The following is a 27,265-nucleotide window of genomic DNA, read 5'->3' on the forward strand; positions in this document are numbered from 1 at the left end:
TGGACTAGAAATTTTCTTTTGACTATACTGAAAGGTTTAATTTGGTCAATTTTGATAACACTGAAAGATTTTAGTTAACATCATTACTTCTTTTTTAACAGTGGCTAGCATTCAGAAGCTTCCTGCAGCCTCTGTTCTAACAGACATCAACTTCCCAATGAAAGGAAGGAAGGGGATGGTTGACTGGGCAAGAAACTCAGAAGACAGGGTGGTCATTCCAAAAAGCATCTTCACTCCTGTGTCATCAAAAGGTAAATATGTGAAGCGATTTAGGCCTTGAGCAAAAAATATACGAGTTCAATACTACACTAGCAATTTAGTCTGTAATCATGATCTTAAGGTCATTTTGTTACTATAGAAAACTCAATTTGGTGTCACCTAAAATCTTAATTTACTTGAGTAAAAGATCTATTAAAATGTTAAAAAAAAAAAAATACAAGTGCATATTGTAGACCTGCTGATGACATGGTCAGATTTTCAGTGTTGACAGTCTCACCCCAGTGTAAAGCATGTGGCACACTATTTTAAATTCAGGTATTGAAATAGGTTGTGTTTTCTATTCCATTAAAAATAAATTATTTCTGCCTCACTTAAAAAAATTGATACATAAAACCAAATCTCAGAAAAGAATTGAGTTTTAAGAACATCTTAGGTAGCCTCTTAAACTGAATGACCCTTTTCAGTAGTGACAGTGGGGTCTCAATCCTTACCTTGGAGGTCTGACATTTTAACTGAGAGCTCCAAAGAGCATAGGCTGTCTCCCCACATCACCTGGAATTTAAGCTCTTTTGCTATAACTACAGTCACTTCTTGTCTCAGCTTGAAGGAAGGTTACTTCATGACACAAAACCCACTGAAAACATGTCTTCTGGGTCATGATTAACACATACAGTGTGTGGGCTCAATTGCCCGGCACGGTTAAGAAAGCATTTCTTATTCCTGACTTTGCATTGGTAAATACTGGAATCCCCTTGTAATTAGGAGATTAAAAGTTTTATAGGACATTGTCTTTTTCTTGCTGTTTTGCTAATATGTTTAAATTTTATTCTTTCTAGAATTAGATGAATCATCGGTCTTTGTTCTTGGAGCAGTCCTGTACAAAAACTTAGATCTAATTTTGCCCACTCTGAGGTAAGCTACAAAGTAATAAGCTGTTGTAATCTCTGTAAATTATTCCAGAAATGTGATTATAGCTCATTCTATGAAAATAGTCAAACAAGCTTTGGTAATACAAAGGGCTTTTCTTAAATGAAATAGAAAATACCAATTTAATGAACAGCTTATTAGCATATCATGGCATTGCAAAACAAGTAGGAAAGACAATTTTAGTTCCTGATTATAGCCCTGTAATTCTGACTTGCCTTGACTGAGGGAAAAAACGTAAGAAAAAGAAAACCTCAAGGCTCTATAATAGAATGGGTCATTTTAAAATTAATCTGTCTTCTTGCTTTATTTGTACTTAATGTTACTGTTCACCAGCATGACATGAAATTAAAGCAGTGTCATGATGGCTGAGAACACACGTTTTGTTCACTGGCACAAGATCTCAATTTGCTTCTAAATAAATATCCAATTACAGTTACATTAAGAAAGAATGCTGTTGTTCAATTAGAGGAGTAATTTTGGAAGAAATCCATTGATTTCTTTCCTCCCAGACATTAAAAAGAAACAATTACAAATAGTAATTCTACCAACATTAATTTATTTGTTCTGCTGTCTTAACTGGTTTATCAGATCGGTAAAGAATCCGCCTGCAATGCAGGAGACCCCGGTTTGATTCGTTGGTCTGGAAGATCCGCTGGCGAAGGGATAGCCTACCCACTCCAGTATTCTTGGGCTGCTCTTGTGGCTCAGCTGGTAAAGAATCCACCAGCAATGCGGGAGACCTGGGTTCAATCCCTGGGTTGGGAAGATATCCTGGAGAAGGGAAAGGCTACCCACTCTAGTATTCAAGCCTGGAGAATCCCATGGACTGAGTCGCAAAGAGTTGGACACAACTGAACGAATTTCACTTTCACTTCACTTTCACAGAAAAAAAAGAAAGAAAAACATGGGCTCCCCAGGTGGTGCAGTGGTAAAGAATTCGCCTGCTATGTAGGAGATGCAAGAGACGCGGGCTCAGTCCCTGGGTCAGGAAGATCCCCTGGAGGAGGGCACAGCAACCCACTCCAGTAATCTTGCCTGGACAATCCCCATGGACAGAGGAGCCTGGTGGGCTACAGTCCACGGGGTCGCAAAGAGTCTGACAGGACTCAACTACTGAGCACTTACGTACACGGAAAGCAAGGTGTCCATCTGTCTGGATGATGCTGTCCTCACTCTTGATGATCTGTTTCCTCCAGCAGAGCTCGCAGTGAAGAACTGAGACAAAACTGTATTTTAGTTAAATACAGCCCCAGGGCTGTGAGCACTTCCTCACTCCCATCTGAGTAAAGCGCTAAGTTTTTCAAGGGGAGAGACTGCAAATTGATGTGTACATTATACCAGGGGTATAACAAATGGGCTAATAAATAAAAACAATTAGAGTTCAGTCCAGTAGGAAAAGACCTCCCAAGAAAGAAACAACAGTTGCAGTGACTGCAAGATTATTTGGAGAAAATCTATGTGGAGCAAATTGATAGAGTTGGTGTGTCATCCAAGGGGAGGTTTCAACCACAGAGACAACTCAGAAATCTAGCTTTCTTTAACTCTGTTCCTCTCTGGATGGAAATTGGGCTTCCTGAATTTAGATAGGTTTGTGGTTTGTTTGGTTCTGCTAATACCTTCTCAAAGCTAATTCTTTCACTTTCAGTTTTTCCACGGGTTTTATTAAAACACATTGGTCTGCACAGTTACTCACAGCTAAAACTAATTTGGAGTTACACTGCGTCTATCTCTGTGTATTATATTTATTTGAGAAAGTTAAAAGATACTCAAAGTTAGCCCCTTATTTCCATTGGCAGTTTGTGTAAACCTAATCTTGCAAGAATTCTAGATTAGGCACTAACTCAAAATCAGATGATCTGGGTTTTAATTTCAATTGAACATAACAAGAAATTTATAAGCTTTTCAGTCACTCAGTCATCATCTGCTTCAGTTCAACTTTAAAATAGAAGCACCTTTACGTGCAACATTCATTCTGTTTGCTGCAGAGGGACATAGTGAATGCAAATGAAATACTCAGTGTGTAATGCTTTAGACTGTGAATTAGTTTCACTGCTACGTGTCAAACAGAGCTGCATTATGGTTGATCTTATTTTGAATAACACCATAGAACTCGCTTACCTACACAAAGTCAGATCAGTCTTAATTCACTTCAGTTCAGTCACTCAGTTGTGTCCTACTCTTTGCGACCCCATAAATCACAGCACGCCATGCCTCCCTGTCCATCACCAACTCCAGGAGTTCACTCAGACTCACGTCCATTGAGTTGGTGATGCCGTCCAGCCATCTCATCCTCTGTCATCCCCTTCTCCTCCTGCCCCCAATCCCTCCCAGCATCAAAGTCTTTTCCAATGAGTCAAGTCTTCGCATGAGGTGGCCAAAGTAATGGAGTTTCAACTTCAGCATCATTCCCTCCAAAGAAATCCCAGGGCTGATCACCTTCAGAATGGACTGGTTGGATCTCCTTGCAGTCCAAGGACTCTCAAGAGTCTTCTCCAACACCACAGTTCAAAAGCATCATTTCTTCAGCGCTCAGCTTTCTTCACAGTCCAACTCTCACATCTAAGTTTTAGTCTAAGTTTCATAAATTCACAGAGTGAAGAGAATTGGAAATTTATCTAGGGGTATGAGTTTGAGTGAACTCCAGGAGTTGGTGATGGACAGGGAGGCCTGGGGTGCTGTGGTTCATGGGGTCGCAAAGAGTCAGATACGACTGAGCGACTGAACTGAACTGAGCTGAACTGAATAGGCCTTTTTGTAAAAAAAAAAAACAAAAAAACTTTCAACATTTTTTACATCATGGCAGAAGCAGTGATCACTTGTGGGAGGATTAATGGCTACATTGTGGGCAGTTTAATGCATAAACTGAAAAAGTCCAGAACTGTACTCCATTGGTACGACCTGTGACAGAGATTCAGATTAGCCTCTGGGCAAGTCACTGACTGTGTGTAAATCATTCAGTTGAACTCAAAGGTTCTTTTTAACTTCAAAAATTCCTTGTCTTTATTTCAGTAAAATTGTAGAATTTTAGCATTCTGGCACATTTATTTGAAGTTCTTAATAACCTTTATATAAGAATTGTGACTATGTACACCCACTTACTGCTGCTGCTGCTAAGTCGCTTCAGTTGTGTCCGACTCTGTGCGACCCCATAGACGGCAGCCCACCAGGCTCCGCCGTCCCCGGGATTCTCCAGGCAAGAACACTGGAGTGGGTTGCCATTTCCTTCTCCAACACCCACTTACACTTCCTAAGGATAAAGTAACTAGGTAAACGACTATAGGAAGACAATATTCACCTTTCGCTTCATTAGAAATAATGACCATAGAATGCTTAGGATATAAAGTTTGTTTAAGCACTGTTTGAAAGGTGAAATATTAGCATTTCCTCCTCATTTTCTTTCATTTCACACTGTACAATGATGAACCACTAAGTTTTGTTTGTTTTTTTCTTTCCAAAAAATTGTTTCAGAAAGTCTAGTGAGTAGAAGAAGCCTTTCAGAAGACAAGAGTGATGCCTTTGTTACATAGTCACTCGACAAATATTCACTATGCAACATCCCTCCTCACCCAACTGTCTTAATTCTTTTAAGTCTCCTCTATTCTCAGAACTCCCAGAACAGTGCATTATATTTATTATTATAAATAATAAATGCATAAGAAATGTTTACTGGAATAATTGTCTTTGATAAAATATTCTATATAAAAAGCCAGTTTTTTAAAAATTGAGGTACAAAGAAGTTTAGTGTTTATGCTGCTGTTCAGTCACCCAGTCGTGTCCAAGTCTCGGTAACCCTATGGACTGCAGCACCCAGGCCCCCCGTCCCTCACCATATCCCAGTCGTGTCCAAGTCTCGGTAACCCTATGGACTGCAGCACCCAGGCCCCCCGTCCCTCACCATCTCCCAGTCGTGTCCAAGTCTCTGTAACCCTATGGACTGCAGCACCCAGGCCCCCCGTCCCTCACCATCTCCCAGTCGTGTCCAAGTCTCTGTAACCCTATGGACTGCAGCACCCAGGCCCCCTGTCCCTCACCATCTCCCAGTCGTGTCCAAGTCTCGGTAACCCTATGGACTGCAGCACCCAGGTCCCCCGCACCTCACCATCTCCCAGTCGTGTCCAAGTCTTTGTGACCCCATGGACTGCAGCACCCAGGCCCCCCGTCCCTCACCATCTCCCAGTCGTGTCCAAGTCTCTGTAACCCTATGGACTGCAGCACCCAGGCCCCCCGTCCCTCACCATCTCCCAGTCGTGTCCAAGTCTCTGTAACCCTATGGACTGCAGCACCCAGGCCCCCCGTCCCTCACCATCTCCCAGTCGTGTCCAAGTCTCTGTAACCCTATGGACTGCAGCACCCAGGTCCCCCGCACCTCACCATCTCCCAGTCGTGTCCAAGTCTTTGTGACCCCATGGACTGCAGCACCCAGGCCCCCTGTCCCTCACCATCTCCCAGAGTTTGCCCCAGTTCATGTCCTTTGCATCAGTGATGCCATCCAGCCGTCTCATCCTCTGATGCCTGCTTCTCCTTCTACCCTCAACCTTTTCCAACAGCAGGGTCTTTTCCAGTGAGTCAGCTGTTTGCATCCAATGAGTCGGCTGTTTACACGAAAATATTGGAGCTTCAGTTTCAGCATGAGTCCTTCCAAAGAGTATTCAGGGTTGATCTCCCTTAAGATTGACTCCCTTAAGTTCAAGGGACTTTCAGGAGTCTTTTCCCACACCACAGTTTGAAGGCATCAATTCTTTGGCTTTTTGCCTTCTTTTTATACTATTAAAATATTTTAGGAACAAAGGAATAAAATACATATATTTTGTTGCTTCACTGTAAAATTTGACTATGCGATCTGAATCCAAGAGAAAAAGACATATCTTCTTATTCAACATGAAAATACACAAATTTACTCTGTATGTTTAGTTATTATTTATCAGATATTCATGACACATTTTCTTCTGTGATCATTTTACTAATAATTATCTGTTGAATATTTTGAAGCCAATTTTCCCATACACGGAATAATGTCAGGCTTGCTGTTAAATCTCCAGGAGTTTTGTATTTTAATACAGTATTTTTAAAACAATACTTTGCATAATTGCCCTGGTGCAGACCAAGAACTTGATAATGTTTCGAATAGATATCATTTAGAATTTTGCCTTAATATAAAGATAGCAATAACTGCATGTTGACTCTTTCATTTAGATATTTGTTTTTCCTCTCTTGCCCTAATATACCTTCAACTCTTCTTCAAACTGCAACCTCAATTTTACTGTTGGATTGTTTTTCCTTTTACAATTAAGTGGATTCAGATTGTGACTTTATCTGAAGGAAATGTGCTCTACTCAAGTCCAAACTAAGTGAGGGCTATTCTCAGCCTCCCAGTTGTATTCTTCAGAATAATATCTCACAGTAAAAAGCATAGAGCCAGTGCCACAGGCCCTTTAAAAGTTAGTTCTGTCCACAATCTGATTCTGCCAATAGAGGAACTGAGCCCAAGATGTTGTGTCCTGAAGGTGGGTGGATTCTAATCCATCTCAAGTCTTTGGTTTTCCAAAACCATTATCTTTCACTCTCTTGCTGCCTCTGGATACTCACATATCTATTTCTTTGAGTAGTACAGATTTCTACATTCCTTTGGATACATGTGTATCTTCTGCAGAAAAACTTGAAAGGCCCAGGGGGAGGTAGCCATGCATGGGTACCTCAAAGTGCTAGGGGTCAATTTGGTGGCCCCAGCCAAGGCTATTAACACCAAGGGCTGGACTCTTCCTACCCCTCATGACCACTTTTGAGACTGATCGCTAAAAGCTGACCAGCAAAGGTCAGGGATCCTTTGAGGGTGCTGAGAGCATCCACACAGGCTCTATGCACATTAGGGAACTAATAACCACCCACAGTTCTTACCCTGTTGAGGGTTTAACTGTAGTACATTTTAGTAGGACAATTTGGTAAATCCAGGAGCCTGTAAAAATGCATGATTATCTAATAGAAATTATCTCTAAGGAAGAAAAGTATATCCAAGCATGCATTCAAGCCAAAAAGTTCAAGAAACAGTTGTAATCAACCCATTTTCTAATTCATCTAATAAAGCCAAGTTCCAGCTATATAGGAAAATTACAATACTTTTGAGTATGGGAGTAATGTGTACTTTTCCTCATAGGATGTATAGATGTGCTGTGCTGTGGTTAGTCGCTCAGTCATGTCTGACTCTTTGTGACCCCATAGACTGTAGCTCATGAGGCTCCTCTATCCATGGGATTCTCCAGGCGAGAATACTGGAGTGGGTTGCCATGTCCTCCTCCAGATGGAAGACGTAGTCCTGCTTTAAAAAAAAGAAAAAATGTGCATAAATGAAGCTATTAATATTCATTATAAAGGACCTAATTAAAATTATATGCAAATTACACTATAGTATTAAAGTGCTAGAAAAAATATGGATAAACCAAACTAACTAACATTTTCATTAGCCAGTAACATGAGAACTATTTTTTCAAAAAGGAAAAAAACATTTCAATAATGCAAAATCACATAAATTTGCTGTCAAGTACACCAACATAAAAGATAAATGATGCTAACTTTTATCATATTTAGGAAATAGAGCCCATTTAACTGAACCGAACTGAACTGAGTTCCTAATATTCTAGGAATTAAAAGCAAACAAGAATAGCAATGAACCAGAAAATAGTGTAAATAATAGAAAAACAAAAACATAATCACATTTATACCAATACATCTTGAACGTAATCGATCTGAAATACTGAGTTGCACCAAGAACATGTTTTCTTCAGTTTGAGGACCAGATTTTGAACTTTGCCTCTTCATTCTGAGCTTGCAATGAAATATTGTAGTTTGTAGTAGTCTGTATCTTTTAATAATGTCCTATGGTAAGGACATTAGAAATTAAAATTATCCATGGGGTAACAAATTTATATGGCTAATGCTATAAATTATTGTAATATTACAAAGTCAGTATATTATTTTTTTTTAATGAGTTTAATTTGGGCACACTGTTTTAAAGTTAATTTAAACCTCTGATCCCTTAGCTTCGTTGTGGATCTAGGTGTTACCTAATTTGAAATTGTCATTTGTTTTCCAAGTTCTAAGTTAGCCCAACAACTTTTAGCAGCCATCAGCTGATTTTAGTATTAAGCATAAGTGAGACTATCACACTAAGTAAAATAAGTCAGAGACAAACATCATATGATATCACTTATATTTGGAATATAAAAAAGTGATAGGGATGAACTTATTTAGAAAACAGAAACAGACTTACAGGCATAGAAAACAAATATATAGTAACCAAAGAGGAAAGGGGAAGAGAAATAAATTAGGAGTTTGGGATTAAGACATACGCACTACGTCATATAAAGTAAATAATCAGCAAGGACCTACTATATAACACAGGGAGATATACAATGTACTCTGTACTAATCTATATGGGAAAAGAATCTGAAAATTAATTGGTGTATTTATATGTATAACTGAATCACTGTGCTGTATACCTGACCTAACACAACATTGTAAATGTAGCTATACTTCAATATAAAACTATTTTTTTTTTAAAGTAAATGTATTTAGCTTAATGATTTCGATGCAGTCTCCATTTCCTGGAATATATGAAATCACCTATTTTATTTTGGTTTTATTTTAATTGAAAAGCTCATTTAAAACAATTATGAAAGCTTTCAGGTTAGAAGCTGCACGAACTATACTTTTAAAAATAGAAAGAGGCTACAGTAATTTTAATATGTTTACTGCCGGGGTCCAGCCCCAGTGGATCCAGGGAATTCGAAGCGGGGAAAGCCTCGGCGAGGATCAGGAAACAATTGCTTAATTAAACGTTAATTAAGGATATAAACAGTGGTTGAATAAGGATAGCTCAGTGAGGAAATGCAGTGGAGAAAAGAGGCTGAATAATTCAGCCAGAAGGTGAGAGAAAGAACGACATGGGGAGACCAAGCTTCGGTGAACAAGGCCTGCACTTTATTTTCCAAAGTAGTTTTTATACCTTAAGTTGCGCATAGGGGATAATGGGGGAAGGGGTAGAGTCAGCAATAAGCTAGGCTTTCTTCATATGCAAAGGTTTAGGTGATTTACATCATCTTCTGGCCCGGAGGCCTGTTAACATTTTAAGACCCTTTCTTCAGAAAACTTATTTTTCTCTAAAGGTGATTAGTCAGGCGCCACACTCCAAAAGCATTAGATAAAGTTGCATTCCTATAGGGCAAAGGTGTGGTGGGCTATAACAAGAAAAAGAATTAACTCAAGGGTCCAAGGTTACAAACATTAAAGCTACTGCTTACATTCCTATACACCAATTATATTAATCAATACACTGCCAGGGACACAGTAGGTAAGGGAAACTTAGCAGCAAACATTGGCCCAACAAGTGAAAAACCCTTCACCAATACAATTTCTAATCAATCTTTTAACTGCTCAAAGGAATCTGTATTTAGACAGTTTAGAACATCTCATGCCTCTCACGGTTGGGAGGCTGTGAACAATCACATGTGGCCAGAAGAACCTATTCAGGAGAGAGATGGTGGTGGGGGACAGCCCCCGTAAAGTCAGAGGTGTAGGTGAGAGCACAAAGCAGTAAAGTAGGCAGACTCTGGTTTTGGGGGTAGATGCTCGAGAATTTCCAGGGGGACTCCTGAGGCTCGATCCCACCTTTGCGTATGCCAAGCCTCCTTCCTCATGACCTTTGCCACGGGCGGAGTTCCTCATTAACTCCTTTTTACTGTACCTTATCTGGCTATATGTTATTTGCACAATTAGTTCCACAATCCCTTCTACTGATATTTGTTTTGTAACACTGCATTACATTGTTTTAGTGCTAAGTCACTTCAGTTGTGTCTGACTCTTTGTGACCCCATAGGCTGTAGCCCACCGGGTTCCTCTGTCCATAGGATGCTCCAGGCCAGAATACTGGAGTGGCTTGCCATTCCCTCCTCCAGGGGATCTTCCCGACCCAGGATCAAATCTACCTCTCTTATATATCCTGCATTGGCAGGGGAGTTCTTTACCACTAGTGTCACCTGGAAAGCCCAAAATGTAGTAAAAAACACACAATATTTACCATCTTAACCACTGTAAAGTGTACAGAATAGTAGTGTTGACTCTATGATGCGTATTGTGCAACAGATTTCTAGAATTTTTTCACTTTGCATATTTCTTAAACAGCAACTCCCCTTTGACCTCCTCCTCCTAACCCCTAAAACCATGATTCTACTTTCTGCTTCTGAAAATTTGACTATTTTAGATAACCTTGTATAAGTGAAATCATACAGTATCTGTCTTTTTGTTACTGGCTTATTTCACTTGGCATGATGTCCTCAAAGCTTATCCATGTTGTAAAATAGGACAGAATTTCCTTCTTTTTTAAGACTGGATAATGTTCCATCATCTGTATTAACTTACTTTCTTTATCCATTCATCTGTCAATAGACATTTGGGTTGCCTCCACCTCTTGGCTACTGTGAATAGTAATGCAGTGAACATGGATGTATCAATATCTATTCAGGATCCTGTTTTCAGTTTTTTAGGATATATAACTAGGAGTGGGAGTTCTAGATCATATGGTAATTAAACTTTTGAATTTTGAAGAATCTGTGTACTGTTTTGCATAGGAGCTACACCATTTCACGTTCTCACCAACAGTGCAGAAGGCTTCCAGTTTCTCCACAACCTATTCACCACTTATGATTTTCTGTTTTGTTGACAGTGGCCATCCTAATGGATGTGAAGTGATATTTCCTTGTGATTTTGATTTGCCTCTCCATGATAATTAGTGATGGTTGAGTACCTTTGCATATACTTATTGGCCTTTCACATATAACCTTCATAGAGATAATTAAGTCTCTTTCCATTTCTCAGTCTTATTCTTTGTTTTCACTTTAGAATTTATTTAAATATTCTCAATAATAATCATTTATCATATATATAGCTTCTAAATATTCTGTCTTATTACATACTTGACTTTTCACTCTGACAGTTATTTCCTTTACGATACTATTTTTAAGTCTGGTGTAGTATCATATGTCTATTTTAACTTTTACTGCCTGTACTTTTGGTGTCATATCAGAAATCACTGCTAAATTCAATGTCATAAAGCTCTTCTATGTTTTAATCTAGGAGTTTATTGTTTCAAATTTTATGGTCAGCCTTGTCAAGAATAATTAGTCCATATATGTGAGGGTTTATTTCTAGGCTCTCTATTCTATTCAACTGATGTTTATATGTTCTATCTTCTGTCTTTATGCCAGTGCCATACTGTTTTGACTTACTATAACCTTGTAACATGTTTTGAAATCAAGAAGTATAGTACCTCCAGCTTTCATATTCTTTGTAAAGATTGTTTTGACTATTCAGAATCTTTTCAGATTCCATATGAATTTTAGAATTTTTTTTCTATTTCTACAAAAAGGTCATTAGGATTTTGATATGGGTTGCATTGATCTGTGGATTGCTTTGGGCATTATGGAAATTTTAACAATATTATGTCTTTCTGTTCATAAAAACAGGATGTCTTTCCATTTGCTCCTATCGTCTTTAATTTCTTTCAACAATGTTTTTTGGTTTTCAGCATACAATTCTTCACTTCCTTGGTTAAGTTTATTCCTAAGTATTTTATTCTCTTTGATGCTGTTTCAAATGTGATTGCTTTCCTAATTTCCTTTTAGGATTATTCATTGTGGGTGTTGTTGTTTAGTTTGCTAATTTGTGTCCAACTCTTTTGTGACCCCATAAACTGTAGCCTGCCAGGCTCCTCTGTCCATGGGATTTCCCAGGGAAAAATACTAGAGTGGGTTGCAATTTCCTTCTCCAGGGGATCTTCCCAACCCAGGGATCCTGAATTGGCAGGTGGATTCTTTACCACTAAGATACCAGGAAACCCCCATTGTTAGTGTACATAACTGCAACTGATTTTTGTGTGTTAATTTTACATCTTATACCTTGCTCATGTGTTTATTAGTTCTAAGAGGATTTTTGTGGAATCTTTAGGGTATTCTACATGTTAAGATCATTTCATATGCAAAGTGAGATAAATTTGTTTCTTCCTTTCCAATTTGGTTGCTTTTTGTTTCTTTTACTTGCCTGATTGTTAGGCTATTACAGAACCCCTACCTGTTAACAATTCTAGGTTTAGCTTGAATAGAAGTGACAATATATTGCATGTTTGCTTTCTTCATCAACTTACAGTGAACAATTTTAGTTTTTCACCATTGGGAATGATGTTAGCTGAGGGCTTTTCAAATAGCCTTTATTATGTTGAGGTACATTCCTTCTAAACCATAATTGGGTGAACTTTTTTTTTTTAAGGTTTACATTGATTTTCCTTTTTATTTTTTTTTAATTTTTAAAATTTTTTATTAAATTAATTCATTTACTTTAATTGGAGGCTAATTACTTTATAATACTGTAGTGATTTTGCCATGCATTGACATGAATCAGCCATGGGAAGTACATGTGTTCCCCATCCTGAATCCCCCTCCCACCTCCCACCCCATCTCATCCCTCTGGGTCATCCCAGTGCACCAGCCCCGAGCACCCTGTATCATGCATCGAACCTGGACTGGTGATCTGTTTCACATATGATAATATACATGTTTCAATGCTATTCTCTCAAAACATCTCACCCTCACCTTCTCTCACAGAGTCCAAAAGACTGTTCTATACATCTGTTTCTCTTTTGCTGTCTCACATATAGGGTCATCATTACCATCTTTATAAATTCCATATATATGCATTAGTATACTGTATTGGTGTTTTTCTTTCTAACTTACTTGATTCTGTATAAAAGGCTCCAGTTTCATCCACCTCTAATGAACTGATTCAAATGCATTCTTTTTAATGGCTGAGTAATATTCCATTGTGTATATGTACCAGAGCTTTCTTATCCATTTGTCTGCCAATAAACATCAAGATTGCTTCCATGTCCTGGCTATTATAAACAGTGCTGCGATGAACATTGGGGTACACGTGTCTCTTTCAATTCTGGTTTCCTTGGTGTGTATGCCCAGCATTGGGATTGCTGGGTCATATGGCAGTTCTATTTCCAGTTTTTTATCATGATACAGTATTGAAATTTTCAACTGAATTTTCTGCGTCAGTTGAGATGATCATGTAGTTTTTGTTCTTTCAATTATTGTTGTTGTACGGTCACTCAGTCATGTCCTACTCTGCAATCCCATGGACTGCAGCACACCAGGCTTCCTTTTCCTTCACCATCTCAGAACTTGCTCAAACTCATGTCCATTGAGTTGGTGATGCTGTACAACTATCTCTTCTCTGTCGTCCTTCTCCAGCTGCCCTCAATCTTTCCTAGCATCAGGGTGTTTTCTAATCAGTCAACTCTTTGCATCAGGTGGCTAAAGTACTGGAGCTTCAGTTTCAGCATCAGTCCTTCCAATGAATATTTAGGACTAATTTCCTTTAGGATGGACTGGTTTGATCTCCTGCTTTCCAAGGGACTCTCAAGAGTCTTCTCCAGCACCATAGTTGGAAGGCATCAGTTCTTTCCTCAGCCTTTTTTATTGTCCTGCTCTTACATCCATACATGACTACTGGAAAATCATAGCTTTGACTGTATGGACTTTTGTGGGCCAGATAATGTCTCTGCTTTTTAATATGCTGTCTAGGTTTGTCATAACTTTTCTTCCAAGGACCAAGCATCTTTTAATTTCACAGCTGCAGTCACCATCAACTTGATTTTGAAACCAAAGAAAATAAAGTCTGTCATTGTTTCCATTGTTTCCCCATCTATTTTCCATGAAGTGATGGGACCAGATGCCATGATCCTAGTTTTCTGAATGTTGAGTTTTGAGCCAACTTTTTCACCCTCCTCTTTCACTTTCATCAAGAGGCTCATTAATTCCTCTTCACTTTCTGCCTTAAGGGTGGTATCATCTGCATATCTGAGGTTATGATATTTCTCCTGGAAATCTTGATTCTAGCTTGTGATTCATCCAGCCTGACATTGCTCATGATGTACTCTGCATATAAGTTAAATAAGCAGGGTGATAATATACAGACTTGACATACTCCTTTTGCAATTTTGAACCAGTCCATTGTTCCATATCTGGTTCTAACTGTTGCTTCTTGACCTGCATAAAGATTTCTCAGGAGGTGGGTAAGGTGGGCTGGTGTTCGCATCTGTTTAAGAATTTTCCACAGTTTGTTGTGATCCACACAGTCAAAGGCTTTGGCGTAGTCAGTAGAACAGAAGTTGATATTTTTCTGGAATTCTCTTGTTTTTTTTCTTTGATACAATGGATGTTGGCAATTTGATCTCTGGTTCCTCTGCCTTTTGTAAATCTAGCTTGAACATCTGGAAGTTCTTGGTTCACGTACTGTTGAAGCCTGGCTTGGAGAATTTTGAGCATTACTTTGCTAGCATGTGAGATGAGTGCAATTGTGCAGGAGTTTGAACATTCTTTGGCATTGCCTTTCTTTGGAATTGGAATGAAAACCGCCTTTTTCAAGTTCTGTGGCCACTGCTGAGTTTTCCAGATTTGCTGGCATATTGAGTACAGCACTTTCACAGCATCATCTTTTAGAATTTCAAATAGCTCAGCTGTAATTCTATCACCTCCACTAGCTTTGTTTGTAGTGATGCTTTCTAAGGCCCACTTAATTCACATTCCAGTATGTGTGGCTCTAGGTGTGATTACACCATCATGGAAATCTGGATCATTAAGGTCTCTTTTGTATAGTTCTTCTATGTATTCTTGCTACCTCTTAATATCTTCTGCTTCTGTTAGGTCCATACCATTTCTGTGCTTTATTGTGCCATCTTTGCATGAAATGTTCCCTTGGTATCTCTAATCTCTTTGAAGGGATCTCTAGTCTTTCCCATTCTATTGTTTTTCTCTGTTTCTTTGCATTGATTACGGAGGAAGGCTTTCTTACATCTCCTGCTGTTCTGTGAAACTCTGTATTCAAATGGGTATGTATTTCCTTTTCTCCTTTGCCTTTTGCCCTTCTTCTTTACTCAGCACTTTGTAAGACCTCCTCAAACAACCGTTTTGCCTTTTTTCGTTTCTTTTTCTTGGGAATGGTTTTGATCACAGCCTCTTGTACAGTGTTATGAACATCTGTCCATAGTTCTGTCAGATCTAATCCTTTGAATCTATTTGTCACTTTCACTGTATAATCGAAAGGGATTTGATTTAGGTCATGCCTGAATGGTCTAGTTGTTTTCCCTATTTTCTTCAATTGAAGTCTGAATTTTGTAATAACGAGTTCATGATCTGAGCCACAGTCAGCTCCCAGTCTTATTTTTGCTGACTGTATAGAGCTTCTCCATCCTCAGCTGCAAAGAATATAATCAATCTGATTTCAGTATTGACCATCTGGTGATGTCCATGTGTAGAGTTTTCTCTTGTGTTGTTGGAAGAGGGTGTTTTCTATGACCAGTGCGTTCTCTTGGCAAAACTCTGTTAGCCTTTGGCCTGCTTCGTTTCATACTCCCAACACCAAAGTTACCTGTTACTCCATGTGTCTCTTGACTTTCCTACTTTTGCATTCCAATCCCCTATGATGAAAAGGACATCTTCTTTTGGTGTTAGTTGTAGAAGGTCTTGTAGGTCTTCATAGAACCATTGAACTTCATCTTCTTTGACTTTATTGGTTTGGGCATAGCCTTGTATCACTGTGATGTTGAATGGTTTGCCTTGGAAACAGAGATTATTCTGTCATTTTTGAGACTGCACCCAAATACTGCATTTCAGACTCTTGTTGACTACAAGGGCCACTCCATTTCTTCTAAGGGCTTCTTGCCCACAGTAGTAGATTTAATTTTCATCTGAATTAAATTCACCCATTCTGGTCCATTTTAGTTCACTGATTCCTAAAATGTCGATGTTCACATTTGTCATCTCCTGTTTGACCACTTCCAATGTACCCTGATTCATGGACCTAACATTCCACGTTCCTATGCAATATTGTTCTTTACAGCATCAGACTTTACTTCCATCACCAGTCACATCCACAACTGGGTGTTGTTTTGCTTTGGCTCTGTTTCTTCATTCTTTCTGGTGTTATTTCTCCACTCTTCTCCAGTAGCATATTAGGCACCTACTGACCTGGGGAGTTCCTCTTTCAGTGTCATATCCTTTTACCTTTTCATATTGTTGGGTGAGTGGTTTAATTTCCTCGATTCTGTTGCACTGCAACAAAGATTTGAAATGGTGGACCACTGTTACAGCTTTTTTATGGCTCAGAGCTTTATTCGGCAAACAAAGGATAGTACGTCTCCAAGGCTTGAGGGCGGGTCAACCCCAAAGGAGAGGCCTCAACCTGACTTGGCTCCCTCTGTTATAAGTTTGTTTTTCCTTCCCCTTCTCTTGCTCTATGCAAATTAGGGTTAGCCAGGAAGGGGCTGTGTTTGTTTCATCTGGGTTTTTAATTTCAGTTCATGGATTTTCTTTTGTTCCCTTTTCACATGCTTTTCCCTGTGTCTTTTAGCTACCGCCATTTTGGATTCCTTTTTCCTATTCTAACTACCTACCAATACTGTTCATGGGGTTCTCAAGGGAAGAATACTGAAGTGGTTTGGCATTCCATTCTCGAGTGGACCATGCTTTGTCAGAACTCTCCACCATGACCTGTTCATTTTGGGTGGCCCTACATAGCATGGCTCATAGTTGCTTTGAGTTAGAAATGCCGTGATCGATGTGATCAGTTTGGTTACTTTTCTGTGACTGTGGTTTTCATTCTGTCTGCCCTTTGAAGGATAAGGATAAGAGGCTTGTGGAAACTTCCTGATGGGAGGGACTGGCTATTGGGTAATCTGGGTCTTGCTCTGATCTGGGGTGAGGGGGCGGGGGAGTCATGCTCAGTAAATTTTTAGTCCAATTTTCTGTTGATTGGCAGGGCTGTGTTCCCTACCGGGAGTTAGGCCTGAGACCAAACTATGATAGGTGACCTCCTTCAAAAGGATTTATGCCAGCACTCCCCACAACCCCCAGGACTGTTGTATTCAGGGCCCCTGACCCTATGGCAGGCCACTGTCAGCCCACGCCTCCACCAGAGACTCCTGGATGCTCACAGGCAAGTCTGGCTCAGTCTCTTGTGGGGTCACTGCTCCTTTCTCCTTGGTCCTGGTGCACAGGTTTTATTTGTGCTCTCCAAGAGTCTGTTTCCCCAGTCCTGTGGGAGTTCTATAATCAAATTCCACTGGCCTCCAAAGTCAAATTCCCTGGGGGTTCTCAGTCCCTTGGCCAGATCCCCAGGTTGGGGAATCTGTTGTGGGCCCTAGAACTTTTACAATAGTGTGAGAACTTCTTTTTAGGTACATACATTATAATTGTTATATATCCTCCTGGTGAATTGACCCTTTTATCATTAACTAATGTTCTTTGTCTCTTATTATAGTTTTTGCTTAAAGTCTGTTTTGTCTCTTATAGTTTTTGCTTAAAGTCTGTTTTGTGAATAGAAATATATCCATTCTTGCTCTCTGTTGGTTACCATCTCTAAGGAGTATCATTTTGCATCTTTAACTTCAGCCTGTCTATGACCTTATACCTAAAGTGAGTCTCTTGTAAAGAGCTGCACTGCATTTTGTTCTCACTTTTTACTCTCTTTAAGATATGTTTCATGTACCATCTGCACTTTAAGCCTTTTTAATAATGTGAAGAATAACTTGAGCCTTCTTTGAATAAAGAACTCTACACATTTTAAAATGTTTCAGGTTCTGACTAGCACAAATCTCAAGGACAAGAAAGAACTTTATTACTTTAGTCATGAAATCCATTTAGCGGTAAGATCTGCTTTTCCAGCAGTGAATACAAATGTGAACCCAGCCAGGAGGCATTAGTAGATCACAAAGTCTGACATGACACACGAGGAGCCAGCTATTCACTTACGCAAACTAGAATAAGTTGATGGAATAAATTAATTTTGTACACTGCATATTTTTTAAAAGCAACTATTGAATAATGTGTATTTGCTTGCTTTTCCTTCACTAAATATTTGGATACTGTGATACTGACATTATTTTTTAAAACTTGGTCAAAAGTTTAATATTTTTTTGGTATATTATCAGTGTCATTCAAATATGTGTTATCACTAAAATGTGCCAAACGTAATGTACTCAGGATACATAAATGCTGGATACTAATATTGTCCTCCTTGAACTAAAATCTTATGGGAGGAGACATGCATAGTATCAGTGGATGCTGTGATAGAGCTAGTACATATTAATGACGCAAAGTGAAGGGGGTGCTCACATAAGTGTGATGAGACCATCCAACTGCATAAATACATTAATGCATATCCCTTCCCAAATGTATTCTAAATAAAGTTATTATACATATGAACACATAGTTTCTCTCCCTGCTACACATACACAGTTTAGTTCAGTCGCTCAGTTCTGTCCGACTCTTTGTGACCCCATGAACCGCAGCACGCCAGGCCTCCCTGTCCATCACTAACTCCCAGAGTTTACTCAAACTCATGTCCATTGAGTTGGTGATGTCATCCAATGATCTCAGCCCCTGTTGTCCCCTTCTCCTCCTGCCCTCAATCTTTCCCAGCATCAGAGTCTTTTCAAATGAGTCAGCTCTTCACATCAGGTGGCCAAAGTATTGGAGTTTCAGCTTCAGCATCAGTCCTTCCAATGAACACCCAGGACTGATCTCCTTTAGGATGGACTGGTTGGATCTCCTTGCAGTCCAAGGGACTCACAAGAGTCTTCTTCAACACCACAGTTCAAAAGCATCAATTCTTCGGTGCTCAGCTTTCTTTATAGTCCAACTCTCACATCCATACATGACCACTGGAAAAATCATAGCCTTGACTAGACAGACCTTTGTTGGCAAAGTAATGTCTCTGCTTTTTAATATGCTGTCTAGGTTGGTCATAACTTCCCTTCCAAGGAGCAAGCGGTTTTTAATTTCATGACTGCAGTCAGCATCTGCAGTGATTTTGGAGCCCAAGAAAGTCAAGTCAGCCACTGTTTCTACTGTTTCCCCATCTGTTTGCTATGAAGTGATGGGGCCAGATGCCACGATCTTAGTTTTCTGAATGTTGAGGTCTAATCCAACTTTTCACTCTCTTCTTTCACTTTCATCAAGAGGCTTTTTAGTTCTTCTTCACTTTCTGACATAAGGGTAGTGTCATCTGCATATCTGAGATTATTGATATTTCTCCTGGCAATCTTGAGTCCAGCTTGTGCTTCATCCAGCCCAGCGTTTCTCATGATGTACTCTGCATATAAGTTAACCCTAACACATACACACATACTTACCAAAAACCATAGGTGGAATTAATCTTCTAGGAACCTTCTCCACCAGGCTGATTGAGCAACAGACTAAATACCCTACAGAAGTTAGCTTCTCTAAGCCACTTGGTTCTCTACAGCTCAGTTTCCTGAGGCTAAAATCTCCACAAGCCGAAAGACAAAGAGAACTTCATAAATATCTTGACATTATTTGGAATCCTCACATCTGTATATTCCAATAAATTATTCACTTATACATGTTCTAAAATAATACAGTTTCTGTATAATATCATTTTAACAGTTGTTAAAATTAACATTTTATAATCTTTTGGTTTTATTTATAGCAGGAATACAGGATTATAAACAAGACCAGAATAAAGCAGTAGACTGAATTTGAGTAATGTGTAAATATTTTTGTTTCAGGTAAACTCCCTGAACTGAAATATATTCATTCCTGAGAAGGAAACTTGTGTCTGTGTCCTAGGACTGTCCTGTGGGAGAAATCTCCATATTTTATTTTATTTTTGTTCTTATTGGTGGTGATACCCGAGTATTTTCCCCAACTCCAAGTGTTTTATACACACACACACATGCACACACAGACACACACACAAATATGTATGATGAGATATATATGTATATATTGTTTCTGGGAATCCTGTCAGATCTTCTAATATAATTAATCACCTAGCATCAACTCACAATTAATTCCATCTACTCTCATTTGGTCCCCTGATCACTTCTGCTCATGAAAAAACAGGAAAAAGTCAGTTTGCAAAGGAAGTTTGGCGTTTAGAGCTTGCTTTTATATCCTTCTCAATATATCTTATCTTCAGTTGGCTCATTAATATTAAATGAAATAAATAACAGTGAACCAGCCTTCTTTGTTTGCAAACACACTCCTCTAAAGAATATTAAAAACAATTTTTTTTTTTTTTTTTTTACTATTTGTTGTTAGACTGGATACAATGAAACTTCCTGAGTGTTTAAGAATTTTCTTATTTGACATTGCTAAATACATGAGAGATGGGTTAAAATGTTATCCCACTCAGAATTTGTTTATAGTCTCTCTGCTACTAAATATTCTACTAAATATTCCTCCAAGTGTAGTATACTTGGGTTTTTTTTTCTGGTGAAATCTTGTGGCAAAGATTATCTCATTAGAGAAATGATTTTCACAAAGAATGTGAGGTTCAACATGATTCTACAATATTGGAATTATATGACTTTGATGATACAGACATTTTAGAAAACCATATGGCAGTAACTTAAAAAATTAAACATGCTTTTACCACATGAGCAAGCAATTCTAATCATACTCAAGAATGTGAAAATATGTGTCATCCAGAATGTATGCATACCAGTTATTCATAATAGGCAAATATGGAATAGCTACTCAAAATCATAAAAGCTAAAAATCAGAAGCATCCTAAATGTTGCTCATTGAAATGATGAGTAGATCAGAAATTGCATGTCATGAAATGCTACTTAGCTATAAAGAGAAACAGGATGGATGCATCTCAGAATCATTATGGTATGTGAATTAAATCAAACACACATGTGTATGTACTGTATGATTTTATTTAAATGAAATTCTCAAAAGGCATAATTATAATGACAACCTGTCTGTGGTTTCCTGGAACCATGGAGATGGGAAAGGATCAAGTATAAAGAGTCTTAAGGAAACTGGAGGGTTGTCTGGATTTGCTGGTACAGTTACTGAAAGCTTTTGACTACTGACTTAAAACTGATGAATTTTATTAACTATAAATATTGCCTTAAACAACAAAAAAAGATGGAAAAATTAAGTGAGTTTGTCTTGATACCTGTTATGAGTTCCCCAGAATAGTAAATGATCTATGGAAGAGCAGGTGCTTTATTTCAAATCAAGAAGGAAGGAATATATACATCTTCAAATAGCTCAAATATAATAAAATCTTTAAATTTCTATATAATAGAAGGTGTAAAACACTTTATACCTGTTGGATAAAAACATGTGCAAGAAACATCTGGTTTGGTTTTATAGGTTTATACTTATAGGTATTTTTTTGTAGCTTATAAATATAATTGTTTTGAAAACTTCTTTGTGAGTGAACTATATTGGTGAGATATTTCAAAATGCAAATGTGTTCCTTATATCTAGCATATTGAGATAAAGAAGTGGCCTGAAAATATCTTTTATTGAAATAAATGATGGTCAGTAATTAACAACATTTATTGATATTTAAATTCTACTTGTTTTCATTCTACACTACTTACCAGTCATTCATCTTAATGAATTTTGAAAAAGTTTAAAAAAATGCAAAGACAGCACTTTGCAAGAAAAGTATCTGGTCTCCTGGATAGCAAAACTGTTAAGTCCACCTTGAGATAAATGGATTATATTCATTTAAAGATCGCCTGAAGGTTTGAATTCACAATGCATCTATCTCACAGGTGAATCAGATTTAAGTAATCGAAAGCTTGTCGGTACTATTGCTTTTCTATCTTTCCTGCATTTAAAATGATAACAGTCAGCAATAGCTTTTTCCCTCTAAAGCTTTCTAGTTCCAGGTAGGGTATATTTATAACAAGAAATCAACTATATCTTTCCATGAATACTGCTTCAAGGATCATGTTTTAAATCTGTTCGTGTAGTTTCTATGTCTTTGCCTAGATACATTTATTAAAAGTGTCATCACAACATGTACTGAGCATATGAATTAATATTCCTTTTCAATCCTTTCTCCTTTTAATCATAATTATTCTGTTTCAGAAATTATACTGTCGTCAATTCCAAAATCATCGTGGTCACCATAAGGCCTGAACCCAAAACAACGGATTCATTCCTGGAGATAGAGCTAGCTCATTTGGCTAATGTAAGTATCATTCATTTAGCTTTGAGTTTCTTATAGAATTGACCTTTTAAAGAGGTTAATAGTCATTCTGTGGACTAATAAGACCAGAACACATTTTCTAAACTCTTCAGAGTTGCAAATGAATTTCTCTCTTATGAAGATATGTGTTATATAGAAACAACATGACATATTATCCTATGTTTTTGTTCATAATAGAACTCTCAGTTTCTCCAATATAGTACTTAATAGTTTGTCAGTGCCTACATCTTTATTGGGCTCTAAGCTAGGCAATGGGGGATGTCAAGATGAGAACCAGTCTCGCCACCTGGTGAGAAAGACTACGATGTAAGATGCATGCAGCAGCAGAAGCTACAGACATAATACAAAGGGGAGTGCTGTCCTGCAGGGTACCCCAGGGTTGGAGAGTGGGTGGAGTGGCTTTTTAATGTTCTACACTCAGGATCAGAGGAGGCTCCTTGTAACAAGAATTCATCCAAATGCAAATGAAATTCTTCAGACCTTGTTTAGGCCATAGACGGAAATTTAAACCATATACTTATCCTTTATACATTCACCTCAGATACCTAACTCATTGATTTAAGGGGCAAAGAAGGTGATTCCTATTAAGGCTTTCTTAATTATGCTTTTACAATACTTGTGTTCAAGTAAGACAATCTCCTATGTTGCACATACATAGTTCTTTTTTTTTTATTACTCCTTGCAAATTTTCTATGAACTTGGCTTTTAAGTACGGTTAATGAAAGCACAGAGTGATTGTCATTTTCCCAAAGTGAATGACATAATGGAATTTATTCCCACATCCTTTAGTTATAAAACCTGTACTTTTCCTAGTATTTTATAATTTCTGATATTAAAGAACTCAGATACATTTTATTAAAAAATGACAATCATCTTTCCTATAAACCAGTTTTTAAAAAGCTGTTCTGGCTTCTTAGATTGTTTAATGTAAACCTCACATCTCTCAGCACTGATTTTTAAACATTATGATTAATATTTTAACTATCAGGTCTTTTCGCACTTTTGCCAAAATGTGTCCATACTGGTTCTAACTTTGACAATGTGTCTTATTTCTATTATATGTACTTCTTCATAACTTATAATGGCTCTAATACCACTACTGAACTGAAAACTAAGAGATACTTTCAACATTACTTTTGAATAAGGAAATTGTTCCTTTGCTTGTTCCACATGTATTATAAAATATTTGTTTACATATTTGTTTGTGTATATATTTTTATCATGGTAATGTCTATTGAGTTATAAGCATCGGTGAAGAATATTAAGAGATATTAATTGCCTACATTGCTCCCTTTTTCTTAGGGAGAAAACACTTCTCTAAATGAGCATTCACAAAACTTTCCAAAATAAAGGTTAAATCACTATTGAGAATTCAAAGAACATGTTAATTAAATGGTATTTTTCTCATAAATTGAAGAAAGATTAACTGTAAAATAGTGTTGATAAAACAGTCTCATTATTTCAATTGAATAGAACTGTTTGAAATGAACATATGTAAACTTTTTTCAGTCACACTTTTCTGGCAGCATATTTTGTCAATTCAATTTCAAAGAGATACAGCACATCTAAAAAGTTATTTTCTATGTATGGAAACTAGAGTATATGGTCAATACGTTTTATGAAGCCCTAGCTAGATTCTGGAGTGGCACTGAGTCAGAGTATAAGCAGGATGAGCTGATTACCAAGTGACTGCAAATTGGTTCTTTCAGTGTTTTGACTGAGTTGACCAGATTCCCAAAACAATACTATCCCACCGCCAAAGGCCTGGATCTGAGATAATATAGACAAATCTGTTACACAGAAGGGCTGAGGGAGAAGAGAAGTTTACTCTGGAGAAGAAATGCCTCGGGGCATTCCTGGGTCAGAGCAGCACCCACCTATGTGTGTCCTTGAAGGCCACCTGACTCCAGGCCACACAGTGGAGGTGCTCTTGCTGCTTCATCGCTTGTCTTTCCTTCACTTTATAAATCCCTCCCTCACACACCTCTTCACGCTCTGCTGCTTGAAGTCTCCGTGCCTGTTGTATTTATACTCACCGTGCAGATGAGACTGTCTCAAAGACTTTATTGTTCCCTGAGGGAAGGAATATATGACTGGTTTATTGAATGTCTTATAAAGTATCTTCTGACTTTGTTATATTTTCATTGAAGAGGTAGTCAGAAGAGCCTACGCTAGCATAAAGTATTCTTCACTAAAATGTGAAGAAAAGATGTATCTCAAACATGAAGTTAAAGTGGATTACAGCAAACACAAATTTCATTATAACTATATTGACACAGATACATTATCACTGGTGTTGCCTTCAAAGTTGACCTGTTTCAAATATGACATCTTGCTAATATCAACACTGTCTACTTTCACCTGTTTTCTTATAGCAAATGTATCTGCTGCACTTTACTAAGCTCAGAAGAGAATAATGACTAACAAATTGTATCTGTTCCATATACCATGTGCAGAAAAAGGAAGAATGAAAATTAATAGTTCTAATGAGTCTAGGGAAAAGCCTGTTAGTGTTTGTTTAAAAAAAAAAAAAATGTTTTTTTTTTTTTTGTTGTTGTTTTTTTTAAAAACAGGCTTTTTAACAAATAGCATTTAAAGCATGTTGTGTATAATGAGACCCTTGGGAACTGGTAGGACTAGGTAAAAGAACATAGAATCTTGAAATTGCATACTGTATTCAGCAAAGCCATTTGCAGTTTTAACCAGCTCATAAGTCATTAAAGAGTAAGATACTATTTTTAGTTCAGTTTTCTAGGCTCATGACTTTATTATTATAATTTGCAGAGTCCAGTTTTGTGGTCTTTAGTGCTTGAACGCAGAAATTGCTTCATTATTAGAAATACCAAATTTGCTTTTCTGAGAAAAGTAATTTTGTTTTCCATGTTATATTACTTAAGTATTATTAGACTCCATAATGTGCAAGGAAAGTTAATACATTTATTGAAAGTAATTATTGAGACCTAAATAAGGGGAGTTGAGCGGGTCTGTAAGTACACACATAAGGAAACACACACACACACACATACACCCACCAATAGGATTCCTTGGTCCTGACTGATCTGGGCCTGCTGACTGTCCAAGATATATAACATCCTTATCTTTAAAGATGAGTTTGAAGAACTTTAGTTATCTTGTGCTCTATCAGCTTTGCGAGCCTGTAGTCCCCTTTTTCCAAACAAAATGTCTTAATAGAGTTCCATTTCTGTAGATGGGTAGATTGGCCCACACTAGCCTGCAGTCTCTGCAGTCAGTTTTTCTCTTTCCTTTTCTTTCTTTCCCTGAGTAACAGCTTTCATAGTCTAGGTAGGGTGAACCTGCTATCTTTCAGTATTAAGAAAAATCTACTGGGTTTATTTGTAGTTCTCAAATTGATCATATTTACAAATGATCTCATGGGAATCAGGCTTGTAGGTTTTATTCTCTTTGCCATATTGCTTGAATACTAATAGGATCTACCTAACAAATTAAGGAGTTTGTTTTATGTTTATAAACTAAAATTAGTCATGAGTCATGGCTTTGTAAATCATAGTGGAAAACACAATGGAAAACTAATGAATATGCTTTTTCTATTAAGAAGCATGAGAAACAATAAAGAGAAATCCCCACGTTCGTTAGTGGATATTTTCATGAATAGCACAGGCCAATAACAATCCAAGGAATTAAAAATCACTTGGCAAAGCTTAAAGAATAAGTTCAGTCTATGCGATTGTAATTTCCACAGAAGGATATTTGTATCCCTTTACTTTTTAAGTTACTTTCTACCCTAGCTTGTGTCCAGTTGGAAGAGATTTCTGATGTTTTGCCTGCTCAAAACTCTTGGTAGTTTTAATGGGAGAGTCTTGAAATGCTAACTAGACAAGCAGATTGATGGTTCTGCCAGCGGCTAAAATTGAGATAGAAATTATTCTCTAGCTACAGTTTTTTTGGTTATATCCTAAATTCCTAAACTTGAGTAAGCATGCTTCCCACTTACATCTCAAATTCAGTTTATTTTTATTCATAATACAACATTGTTATTCTTCAAAAAGTTTTAGACTAATTATGCTATTGTTGGAGCAGTTTCAGTTGAGTCAGGCATTTGGGGCGTATGAGTTATAATGGTCCTTGTCGTATCTACTCAGTTATGCTGTTGTAGTGTGACAGCAATCGTAGACAGTATGTAAAAATGGATGTGGTTCTGTTACAACAATATATGATTTACCAAAGTAGGTAGCAAGCCAGATTCAGTCCCTGGACTGCATATATTATCACCCCCTGTATGGTAAAGAGAGTGTGCCCCCACCAGGATGCCCACATCCTAGCCCTCATAACTTGAATATATTATAGGTCAGAAGGGAATTTGCAGATGTGATTAAGGGTAAGAACACTGAGATGGGGCAAATATCCCAAATTATGTGAGTCGGTCTAATTCACATTAACCATTAAAACTGGAAAGCCTTTCCCAGCTATGGTCAGAGAGATGCAAGGTAATAAGGACTCAACCTGCCATCGCTGACTTTGAAGATGAAGGAGTAGGACCGAAAGCCAAGGAATATGGGCAGACTCTAAAAGCTAAAAACAACCCCTGGTTGTCAACAAAGAAGAAAGCACGGACCTCAGTCCTACAACTACAGGAGCTCAATTATGCTGAGACTTGGATGAAGCTAGATGCAGATTCATCCTCATATCCAGAAAGGACTCCAATCCTGTTAGCATTCCAGCCTTGTGAATCTCTTGAGCAGAAATCCAGCTAAGTTCACAAAGACTCCTGACACAGAAAAACTGTGAGATAATAAATTTGTGTTGCTCTATGCTGCTAAGAGTGTTAATTTGTAGTAGCAGCAGTAGAAAACTAATAACCTGTATTTGCATTGGAACATTGCAAAATCAAGTTTTTATTATGAAAATAATATATGTGTGTACCTTAACAGATAAACTACAATAATAATCATATATTTCTCAGTGAAAGTCAGTCAGCAACTACAGATTACATTTCGGCTTGCTGATTATCATGCCAGACAATGAGAATGGCCACTGTAAGCTGGTAGTG

General features: G+C 37.8%; 1 protein-coding gene across 2 annotated transcripts in view; it reads left to right on the top strand.

The window, feature by feature from the left end:
* Positions 1-27,265, top strand: part of ADGRB3 (adhesion G protein-coupled receptor B3) — an 886,492-nt gene that overhangs the window by 483,672 nt on the left and 375,555 nt on the right. For both annotated transcript variants that reach the window (XM_024996868.2, XM_024996869.2), the window contains exons 14-16: positions 102-251; positions 1,056-1,131; positions 22,116-22,218. In XM_024996868.2, coding sequence (XP_024852636.1) covers positions 102-251; positions 1,056-1,131; positions 22,116-22,218 — 329 coding nt within the window. The remainder of the gene's footprint in view (positions 1-101; positions 252-1,055; positions 1,132-22,115; positions 22,219-27,265) is intronic.

Source organism: Bos taurus, chromosome 9 (genome assembly GCF_002263795.3).
Source record: "Bos taurus isolate L1 Dominette 01449 registration number 42190680 breed Hereford chromosome 9, ARS-UCD2.0, whole genome shotgun sequence".
In the NCBI taxonomy this organism is placed as follows: Eukaryota; Metazoa; Chordata; class Mammalia; order Artiodactyla; family Bovidae; genus Bos; species Bos taurus.